Below are 12521 nucleotides of genomic sequence, written 5' to 3' on the forward strand. Positions count from 1 at the left end.
ATACAATGTTTGTAAAACTTGTCAGGTCTGTTAGATGTTTCACTAACCATTTACTCCTTTCCAATTGTTTGTAATGGTCTTAATATCTCCTTACTGCTACTTTATTTATGGTGCTGATGTTTTTTTATTTGCTTTAATTATGACAGACCATTTATGTTAGGCGTTACAATAATAGAGTCAGTACTTTTTAATATATAAACCTACAATAACTCTCAGCATGTTTTTTCTTTGCCATTTCTATTGTTACCTCATAAACCTCTAAATTCTTTTGCAATTAATGCCTAAATTTGTGTCCAATGCGTAGAACTGTTTATTAAAAATATTCACTCATAAAGTTTACAGGACTTTGTAAAGCAGCACACTATGTCAAAACAATTCAACAATTTTCTGTGACAGTTATTGTCAATAGATAAAGATACAAAGGAAAAATGTGTGCAGAAGTGAAATGGTGAAGAGACTTTTTAATCCCAGTAGCTGTTTGAAAAACAATTTATTTGCAAAAATACAAAACATCTAATTCAAAATATAAATATTTTAACATTTAGTGTGTGACAACAGGAACATTGACAACCAATTATTAAATTATAATTTTTCTATTAGAGCCCGTCTCTGATCTTTTTGCTTCTTTGGCAATATCACAGGATCAGTGAGTAAAGGTGTTTAATGTTTTCCACTAAAATTACACCAACTACTTCTTCAAGTCTGTTAACTACTGATAATACTACGGCATCACATACTAATTGCCACCACGTTCTTTGTTCACTGAAGTAGGTACACTTAAAAAAGGATATCACAGCTACTTTAAACTATTACAAAATAAAAACAGAATATTTTATATTCAGTTGGCAAGAAGGTATATCTATTCTACTTTTTTTTCCATTGAGTATCATGTGTACAGAATAGGTTCTTGACAGAGTGGATAGGTCTACTTTATGAAAAACATGAAAAGAAATCTGGTGATTTATGGCTTTCAATTGTGTGTAACCATCTCATGGAAGCAACCTTCAGATACTCTACAAGCAAAATCATCCACTTCATTGTGAAAGAAGGACAAACTACTGACGAAGTATTGCATCATTAAATTTTTCAGTAAGTAGTTATAACATAAATTTACAGTTATAATGTTTTAAAACATAATAAGTCCAGAGACACACAGTTTGTAGAAAGAGACACGAGTCATAAACATATTTATTTATTTTCATTATCGTCTCTGTGAAAGAGGGTTCAGAGATAGGTAGGCATCATACATTAGCTTTTGCAAACACTTGCATTTTGTTATATCCATTGAGTGATGACAAAAATCCACTTATTACAGGCCTTCTGCCGTACTTAATATGACAGTTCCAATTTTGTAAACATGTTTTCTTGGACTCATGCTACATAACCAAAAATTTTCTGTAAGCACTAGTGACTTATGCTGATCTGCAAACAAAGTAACCAAAATGACTACAGGATCGTATTCTACAGATTTTACACCACATGCTGCCATATTGTGATATCATTAGCATCTGTAAAAAAAGTAACCAAAATGACAACAGGATTGAATTCCACAGATTTTACACCACACGTTGCATATCATTAGGATCTATCGAGCAACCAGGGGAAGTACTTCTAAAATGGCTGACATCAATGTTTTGTTTCAACAACTTGCTGTCACTGAATTCCTCATTAAAATGGGAAAATTTGTTGCTGAAATTCTTATCAGACATCAACGTATGTATGGAGATGTCTGCATGGGTGTAAGCCAACAGTGTTAGGAGATGGATGAAACATTTCCAAGTTGGAAACATAAGCATCCAAGATGAGCCATGTAGCACTCATCCTTGAACTACCTCCATGGGACACAAGGAAAGGGTTGATGGGTGCGGTAGAGAAGACAGGTGTGTTACGTGAATGAAATCATGCCAAATCTTGCAGTAGGACACAGAGCAGAGAAAGAAATGATTCAAAGCTTAGGTTGTCGAAAAGTTTGTGCCTGTTGTGTCTTACATTTACTGACAGAGGACCACAAAATTCAGAAAAGAACTATTACCCAAAATCTTCAGAGATATCAAAATGAAGGTGGTAATTTTTTAATTAATGTTGTGGATGTAATGAAAGCTCATTCTATCATTATTACCTGAAACAAAACACCAGGCCCCCTTGGATTTGCCATTGAAGAAAAAACTGAAGACAGTGACTTCTGCTGGGAAAGTAACGGGCACTGTCATCTGGAATGAACAGGGTTGCATTCTGATTCAGTTTCTTGAATGTGGCCAAATCATAAATGTTGCCCACTGTATCAAGCCTTTTGAAGCTCCATCGTGCATTCTGTGGTAAGAGCTCTGAGAAGATCATCCTGCACCAAGATAACACACTTTCTCATTTTGCTCTTTCGCTGTGGAGAACGTCAGGATATTTGGGTGAAGAAACTCTTCTACATCCTCCCTACAGTCATGACTTGGCACCCACTGACTACCACTATATTTTGTATTTTGTTTGTTAGTCTTTGAGAAATTGGAACAGTTCTATGATAAGAGTACTTTCAAACTTGCATGATGGAAAAATCTGTGGACAGGTATGGAGACTGTTGACAAGTGGCAGAAAGTGTGTAAATTAAAATTATGTACTTGGTTTTTCTAAAAATTAACATTTTAAAAACTGTTACTCTTACTTTCATATGGCCCACATCTGTGTAAAAAAAGGAATAAAAGCTTAATGAAATGTATTACTATTAGATCTCTATAGTTTACCCGCATATTTGTTTGTAACTGAACAAAATATAGTAGCGAAACCTATGGCCAACAATGGATGTCAGTGCAATTTAACAAACTCCATTTAGATTCAATATATGTAAACGGTGTATAATTGCTAATGACTTATAACAGCAATAAGACACAAATATTTTTTCTTGTTCATGAACAGATATTTTTTCATGTTCACAGACAGCATTAAATCTGACACAGTACTTCATCTATGGCAAGAAACTAATTGTAGTCTATGTGCATTCTGCATGACTTGTATAAAAGCTCACTAAAATTATTCTTGACTGAAGCATTTTTCACTTACGAATTCCTCGACATCCTGCTATCAGCAGCAAATTGCTTTTGCTTACGTAGGTACAAATAGCAACAAAATTTTAACTCATTAAAATCTTAAAAAAGTGTTCCTTCAAACACAGAGAGCCAAGTGAAGGGTGAAAAGATTCTGACTGTTTTACTAATTATGTGCATTTTCTTGTCCTGTTATGACAGGCTATAACATAACTGCAACTTAGAGTCATTGCTGAATGCTCTATTCTATTTATTTTGAGAAATGTCATTTTTTTTTTAAAGGCGAATGAGTGATAAAGCAATTTTTGGTACATCACAGGTACTGGACTGGCTCTTCCTTATGCTTGGAGAAACAATTACAACTTCATTTACAGAAAATGTTTTTTGAATTCACTAACATATCAGGTCAGTTTAATCTCATGGTATGGTTACTATTTCTTTTTACTTACAGTTTCTCATGAGTGAAGCCACATCCCTTCAGTCATTATAGCCCATACCATCCTTCTCTGAACACCTCATTACGTTAAGGAATAAGACTTTATTAAACTTCCAAATTTTTACGTTTTTGTATTGTGTCAATTGGATTGAATGGTCATGTAGAGATGAATTGAAAACTGACCATACACAAGGGACAGCCACATAGTTTTTTATTTTTTGGAATCCTTAAACTGACACTGAATTTTGCAGAGCTAATAGGGGAAATGTCTTAAGAATTTGCATATGAGCAAAACTAAATGAACTCAACTGAAAAATCACAAATATTATAAATACATTAGTTGTATTATCCATTACACATGACAGCAACACCCTGTTTTAACACTGGATAAAAGTTACCACTTTTCTAAAGGAGGTTGCTTACAATTGCTCTTCTCCAGCTCCTTATCACTGTCAATATTCATGCAATTTGGAACTTGGTTATAATGATGACTTGAAATATAACTGAACTCATTATCCACAAAAAGTCTTACCACATGGCAACAGAAAGTTTCAGACAAACTGTTACAAAGAAACGTCAGCTTTCACATAGAGAGTGCCAGTAGTCTTCTGATAAAATTTTCTCTGACTTTCAGTCACATTGAGTGATTGAATATCCACAATCTTTTGGCCAAGGAGCACTAAGCTGAAACCTTATAGATATTCAACCACCTGACACAGCTGAAATCTCATGAAAATTTTATCAGTATACTTTGTCATGAAACTACACATTTGTACATAGAATATTCTTCATTTCCCACGAGGGAGCAAAGGGTTGAATGATGGCGGTGACAATCATACAGCAAAGAAGATTGCCTAGACACTGGGTTAGGGATAAAAAGGCACAAAAAGAGAACTGTTGCTTATACAAGACACTCTTTGTTGTTGTTGATTGGTAAGTAGATTTTTTATCTATATTATATTACACTGGATGATTTGCATGTTTGTGAAGGTTAGACAAACAAAAGCTTGGAAAATCTGAGCAACCTTTTTCTCATAACTACTGGCCAATATGACAAGGTATCACCAGACCTATGTGCTATACTGCACACATAAGAACTGACAAAAATTTACAACAAAGAAGAAAACAAAAGAATATTATGCACATATAACTGGGTGCAGTGTGCAAGAGAGCTTAATTCCTGTACTTTAAAACAGTTTTTACACATGAATATCACAAGTAGCAACCAAATCAATTTCCATGAAGAACATACTGCTTCAATTAAGTACAATTGTACCCACATATTCCAATGTTCATGTTAAAAATAAGGACAATGCATTTTTCAGTCATGACAAGGTGAATGACTATGAGAATGACAAGGACAGTTGACAAACTATTACCCGTTTTGTTTCTTTAAAAACAGTTGGTGTCAGCACATGCACTATGTTCTTGTCTAGAATTTATGGAAACATCCATCCATTTTTTGGGACATTGTTCATGTTGTGAAAAATATATGATGTAGAACATGAGTAGATTTTCTTTTCTTCATTTATGTTTAATGCTGACATTTCTGTTATATGTCATGAAAAATTTAAAGTTCTTATTTTCATACTGAACCTGAAGGTATATACAAAAACTATGATACCACACACAGTGCATTCTTTGGATCATCTTTCATCTATACCGCTAGTCAAGATAACATTTTTGTTGTTGTTGCAGAAACAACAGCTATTATAAAATGTTTCACCGTTAATGAACTTACAGTCCTGACTTGAAATAAATACCCATTACAAGTCGTTGGCATCTCACTGTCTATAATGTGATGTCCATCATCATCTGGAATTATCCATATAAAAATAAACTGTTCAGAGACAACAGACAGTAGCACAATAAGCTGCCTCAAGCTTATAAAAGTAGGCTCCATATCTTCTCAACACACAGCGCAGCACTCATCACTCATGAAACTGGTGCTTCCTGCTGATCACTCAGCATCATCACTGCCTCACTTGGTGCAGCGTATCTTGGGCTTTCAGAATCTAAAATCATCAAAACAAAGGTTAACAATTTTTTTTTATTTACCTGCTACTGATTTCATTGTTATTGTACCAAAACTACCATTCACAAAAAATAAGAATTGAGTCAATAATTTAGAAAGAACTGCAAATTTTATTTTTTTGTTTTGTTTTTACAAGTACATATGGTGTATAAAGTGAATGTATTTGTACTGTAATGAATACAGGCTGTCTTAAGTAATGTAAAACCAGAATATGAATTACCCATCACAGATGGAGCAAGAGTATGTGGACAAGCAGGCTTAATGGAATAACATAGATGTGATGTGAGTATTATATGGCCATCATGGTTGTAAATAATGAAACAATGTGAGACGGTGCTTCTTAAGTGTATGGATGACAGAGGCAAGCTGAAGTAAACATGGAATAAAGATGCAGATAAATGTGAAGTAAAGATGCAGAAAATAAAGAACAACATGAAATCATCACTATAAAATGGCTAAGAATATTTAGAATGATGCATATTTCAAAAGTATATTTAAACATTGTCAGCCTCAGAATAAAGTTGCACAGATGTAGTGTTATCCATGATCATTTATGAGACCACAGGAATCAATGTTTTGATTCAGAAGATAGTTGACTGTGGGTAAGAGCAAACAGCAGCAGCTTTGAAAATCATTGCTCCTGTCAATTCCAAGGAGCATAATGTATTTTGATTTTGTATGCAGGACAATCTACAGCTGCTCAGCTTAGTCTGAATTCGAGTTTAGTAAATTAGCCAACAGAAATGAGAGATGAAATGGTATCAAGACTCTAAAAATGGATGTGATAAAGGGCAAATTGGCGCGCAACATCCAGATGGGTGAAGCTGAGCAGTATGTGGACCAAAAACTGTGATTTGATCAACAATTGATGCTCAGTGTTATAGGTGAAGAATTTCCTCATGTTGGATGCACCAATACTCACACCACTATCATGGAAAAGCTGAGATATCACAAACTGTGTACAAGGTGGGTACCAAATAAGCTTACAAACAAAGACAAATATCCAGAGCTGTCAAGCGGGGAAACTGCTGACAAGATGGAACTTCTTTGTTCTGTCACACTGTTATGGGAATTGAGACATGGATATCCTACACCAATACAGAATCAAAACAGCGTTGAGTCCAGTGGCACCAACTTCTCAAAATGGCAAACATTCCAGTAATCTCCTTATTCAATTTGAAAAATGATGGCTACTGTTTCTGGCACAAAAAGGGCAGCCCTCTGATTGATTTCATGGAATGTGGGTCAAAAATTGTACTGCAAAATAGTCACCAAACGGAGGAGGTAAGGCAAAGTTGTCAACGTGGGAAACTGTCACATCCTCAAGGGTGCTTCTGTACACACCACTGCCCATACCAATGAAACAATTTAATGTTGTCTCTGGGAACTTTTTGGCCACCTATCCTACAGTCCCAACCTTGTAACCAATGACTATTACTTCATCCTGCATTTGAAACAATAGATTGGTGGATAATGATTTGAAGATGACCCAAACTCGTGACTGCTATCATCAACTGGTTCCATTCCCAGATGGAGAACTTGTATGCACAGGACATTGATGAAACTAATGCACTGTTACAGAAAGAGCTTAGAAGTGAACTGCGATCACATGGAAAATTGAATGTTTGTAGCAAACTAAAACTGGCAATAAAAACTCTTTCTAGTTAATATTTTTTATAACATAATGGCCCTTACTCTTCAAATATCCCTCTATATCAAAGGAGAATTCACCTGACAAAACTGTAATATTACAAGGAGAAATAATTGCTAGCCAATACTTACCTATAAAAGGTAAAATTTCAGTACTGATGATACACACATTAAGAACTAGTCCTCTTTCTGACAACTGATGGGTTCATCTCAACCTCTCTCCCCCAACATAACCCTTTTGTCTCTCTGTTAAAAGAACTGACAGTTCTGAAAGTAGGAATCGCTCCTTTTTCTACTTTTAATGCGTCCACTGGTCAGGATTCTGTGTCTGACTGAGTTATCTTAAATACTGTGATGGCATATCCAAGGGACTGTATTAAAATTCTCTAGCCACATTCGTGTGTGTGTGTGTGTGTGTGTGTGTGTGTGTGTGTGTGTGTGTGAGAGAGAGAGAGAGAGAGAGAGAGAGCACAAACAGTACTCAGACGAAAACAGTTCATTACTTTGTGGATTACACTACCTAATAAACAAGGGAGGTGCATTCTCACCTCATATCATTATCAGTATGGAAGGCATATTATAATAAAGTAAGGCAAGTAAAAATTACAGAAAGGATATAACAAAATAACTAATATAAGATGTGATAAACAAAGGTGAAAAGGTAAAGAACACTGAGGAATACATTTTTATTTATTCCACAGCACAAATGGCTATTCATTAATCATAAACAGAAAGTCCTTATTCTAAGTTTCATACACAAATGTATTTATTAAAGTGGAATAAACACATAAACATGTGCACTAAAACACTACTATGTCAGAAACTGTTGCAAGTTAAGTAATTTATTATGCCAACTGTTATCTAATCTGTATTCAGCAGTGATAAAAGTTGAGCTCCTGGATAAATGAGATTACATGATAACAATCAATTGTCTCTAACTGTAGTTAGGACCTTCCTTTCATTTTGGCCAACTTACTGCTTCTAGTAGAAATTTATTTACGGGAGGATGCATGTTATACACAGACAAACTATGTAGCTCAATATTTCTGCTGAATGCTCATAATCCAAGTCAACATTTATGTTGTTTGTAAGTACCAGTTAATAACTACATTTGTTAACTATTTCTAATACAAACAAAATGAAAGATTCTTTTACTTACATTCAGTTTACCTATGAAATAATAATGAAAAGTATGTGTGTGTGTGTGTGTGTGTGTGTGTGTGTGTGTGTAAACAAAGTACAATTAGCACTGATGTTTCCTCATAAGATCAGTCTTTCACTTGAGTTGACTATTCAATTTTCTTCTGTAGCTTTGCTACTATTCCCATCCATTCCTAGTGATAATTACCACCTTGTTTCCTCTGTTCTTCCTATGACCTGAGGATTTATTGTTATGCTGAATTATCAATATATTTCATCATTTTTCCTCACAACTCTGAACTTAGACTGTGCCTCTTCTCTTTATTAAAAATGTGTGTTAATTTAACACTAAAATGTCATGGGCAAAATTTCAACCTGCACAGTCTCACAGGAAATGAAAAGCAGAGAACAATTATGATTACTACAGTCTATTAGTAAAGAGCAGTTGCAAAAATTGTAAGTTACTTCCGATTATGCAGTTAAGATAAATATGATCTGAGAGAGGCACTACTGGATTGCTATGAGTTGGGCAGGACACCAGTAGGAGCATTTCAAGGGTCTGGGTATCTATGCAAGTCCTGCTTTTAAGTCTCATAAGGTTTTAGGTTTCAAATATTATATGTTTCTTTCCCATTGATGATGGTCTTCTGTGATAAAAGGCATGACTGCCCCTCATTCTTCAGTGTTCAAATCATATTTCTTAATCACTGAAGCTAAGTAAATGTTATAATCTATACCATGTCATTATTATTGTCATTCCGCTATTAATATCAGAAACCTTTTAATGGGTCAACAGTATAAGACATATATGTATTAATTTGAATTTCCTTTTTTGCAACCTTCTTTCCTGCACTTGGAGAATGTTACAGTTTTCAAGAAAATCACGATTTGGTTCTCACGAAAATACCATAGTTTTCCATTCACCTGCATGTTAACAAAGAGAATCAAGCTCACTCCCATCTGATCCCATTTGTGTCAGGTGATCCCATAACTGCTGGTTTCGGAAAGAAGCAACTAATTCCAGTAACAGCTTCACTTGTTGTCAGTTTTGGTTTTGGTCTCAGCAGTTGTACATTAGATTTATTACATACATTTTATGACAATAAAAAGATACCAAGGTCAGTTATCCTACAATATTACCATACATCTCTGAAACTTACAACCATGAAAATGTTATATTTGGAAATTAACAAATGTCACTATTATTGACACGAATCCATCCAAAATGCAAGTCACAATAATGAAATGCCAGTTTATAATGTAATCTTTTCATCTTCACATTTGCTCCCAAGTCAACAAAGAATTTATAATTAGTAAAGATGTTGTTTTCCTGTAAGATCATAATGTCTATGAATAGAGTATCAAATGCTTCATTTGCTAGTTAGTTAATCCTATTTTTACAGGTTGCTTGCAAAACTTTTCTAGAATTCTTGTGTAATGATTCATTTTACATGCCGCATATACAATGCTGGCCATTAAAATTGCAACATTAGGGAGGAAAGAAAATAATGACATCTTACCACTCCCGGGATTGGAATGACTCCTTACCCTCACCCTTAAAACCCACATCCTTTCATATTCCCTCTTTCCTGATGAAGCAACCGTGGGTTGCGAAAGCTTGAATTTTGTGTGTGTGTGTGTGTGTGTGTGTGTGTGTGTGTGTGTCTATTAACATACCAACACTTTCGTTTGGTAAGTTACATCATCTTTATATATACTCCACCAAGAGTGTCTTTCCGCCTAACCTTCATAATCTCTTGGTTCATTCCTATGAAATCCCCAAACCACCTTCCCTACCCTCTGGCTCCTACCCTTGTAACCGCCCCCGGTGTAAAACCTGTCCCATGCACCTCCCACCACCACCTACTCAAGTTCTGTAACCCGGAAGGTGTACACGATCAAAGGCAGAGCCACGTGCGAAAGCACCCACGTGATTTACCAACTGACCTGCCTACACTGTGACACTTTCTATGTGGGAATGACCAGCAACAAACTGTCCATTCGCATGAATAGACACAGGCAGACAGTGTTTGATGGTAATGAGGATCACCCTGTGGCTAAACATGCCTTGGTGCACGGCCAGCACACCTTGGCACAGTGTTACACCGTCCGGGTTATCTGGATACTTCCCACTAACACCAACCTATCCGAACTCCAGAGATGGGAACTTGCCCTTCAATATATCCTCTCTTCCCATTATCCACCAGGCCTCAATCTCCGCTAATTTCAAGTTGCCGCCACTCATACCTCACCTGTCATTCAACATCATCTTTGCCTCTACACTTCCGCCTCGACTGACATCTCCGCCCAAACTCTTTGCCTTTAAACATGTCTGCTTGTGTCTGTATATGTGTGGATGGAAATGTGTGTGTGTGTGCGAGTGTATACCTGTCCTTTTCCCCCCTAAGGTAAGTCTTTCCACTCCCGGGATTGGAATGACTCCTTACCCTCTCCCTTAAAACCCACATCCTTTCATCTTTCCCTCTCCTTCCCTCTTTCCTGACGAAACAACCGTGGGTTGCGAAAGCTTGAAATTGTGTGTGTGTGTGTGTGTGTGTGTGCGCGCGTTTTTTTTTTTTTTTTTTTTTTTTTTTTTTTTTTTTTTTTTTTATTGTGCCTATCTACCAATGCTTTCCCGTTTGGTAAGTCATGGATATAATAGAGGGAAACATTCCACGTGGGAAAAATATATCTAAAAACAAAGATGATGTGACTTACCAAACGAAAGCGCTGGCAGGTCGATAGACACACAAACAAACACAAACATACACACAAAATTCAAGCTTTCGCAAACAACGGTTGCATCATCAGGAAAGAGGGAAGGAGAGGGAAAGACGAAATGATGTGGGTTTTAAGGGAGAGGGTAAGGAGTCATTCCAATCCCGGGAGCGGAAAGACTTACCTTAGGGGGAAAAAAGGAAGGTATACACTCGCACACACACCCATATCCAACCGCACATACACCATGGTGTATACCTGTCCTTTTTTCCCCCCTAAGGTAAGTCTTTCCGCTCCCGGGATTGGAATGACTCCTTACCCTCTCCCTTAAAACCCACATCCTTTCGTCTTTCCCTCTCCTTCCCTCTTTCCTGATGAAGCAACCGTTGGTTGCGAAAGCTTGAATTTTGTGTCTATGTTTAACAATCTTGTGGTTGTGTAACTGTGGCTTACTTCATACAGGGACACAAGGAATATTTATAACTGAGGTAAAAATCAGATATGATTTACAATGGTGATTATGGTAGCACAGGAGAGGACAAGCCACAAATGGCAACTGCTCAAAAGAGATAAAAAATAAAAAAAATAAAAACACACACACACACACACACACACACACACACACACACACACACACACAGAACATATCAAATTAGACTCTGTAAATAAAGTAGTGAAAACATGCAGCTGATTAAAGATTAGAGGAAACCCCTGACATACCAGTATGCTGAGATACACTGAAATGAAACTTTTTGGAAAACACACACACACACACACACACACACACACAGGGCAGAATTATTTTTTGCTAAGTAGCTAGGAGGAAATAGGCACACAAATAAAAATATATTGACTGGAATATTTTGGGATTGTTCAAAATACACCATCTTTTCATAGGAATCTTTCAGATTCACCTCATTTAATTTATGAGAACAATGTAAACCCTAAATCTGTACAAACCACTCAGTACTGGAACACTGTTTTTCACAAAAGGGAGACCAGTGTTTTAACCGTGTTGCCTCCAAATCCATTCTGTATCAACTGAATTCCTCCACATTAATAGATTTTGGGTAATTTCAGACTCTTCAACAAATAAATCACAATTCAAATGAACAGGCCGGGAGGGGTGGTGGTGGTTGAGAAAGATCAGAAATACTCTGCTACATCTATAGTACCAGTGTTTAAAAATAATCTAACATAAAGGAAAAACCAACCACATGCAAGGCATAAATTAGCATATTGTACATCCATAGTCTCCTAAAAGAAAATCATTCAAAATAAAGAATGGTGTGTCTTCACTCAGCAACATAATCAAATGGCTAACATCAAAATTTAGTGTAAAATCCCGATACGACACATAATTTTAAACTTCCACAGCCCCCCCCCCCCCCTCCTTACCACGTAAAATAGTTTGTGTATGTCCACATATCTTGTAGGTTGCCTTTTTTTTTTAAATTATTTTAAAATACAGTTAAGAAAAAGCATCACAACACAGACTGGAATAAGAGGC

General features: G+C 36.1%; 1 protein-coding gene across 2 annotated transcripts in view; it reads right to left on the reverse strand.

The window, feature by feature from the left end:
* Positions 1 to 467: 467 nt before the first annotated feature.
* Positions 468 to 12521, reverse strand: part of LOC126482351 (major facilitator superfamily domain-containing protein 6) — a 157610-nt gene continuing 145556 nt past the window's right edge. For both annotated transcript variants that reach the window (XM_050106432.1, XM_050106433.1), the window contains one exon: positions 468 to 5483. In XM_050106432.1, the coding sequence (XP_049962389.1) occupies positions 5404 to 5483 (80 nt within the window). In that variant the 3' untranslated portion in view covers positions 468 to 5403. The remainder of the gene's footprint in view (positions 5484 to 12521) is intronic.

The sequence above is a fragment of the Schistocerca serialis genome, chromosome 5 (assembly GCF_023864345.2).
Source record: "Schistocerca serialis cubense isolate TAMUIC-IGC-003099 chromosome 5, iqSchSeri2.2, whole genome shotgun sequence".
NCBI lineage: Eukaryota > Metazoa > Arthropoda > Insecta > Orthoptera > Acrididae > Schistocerca > Schistocerca serialis.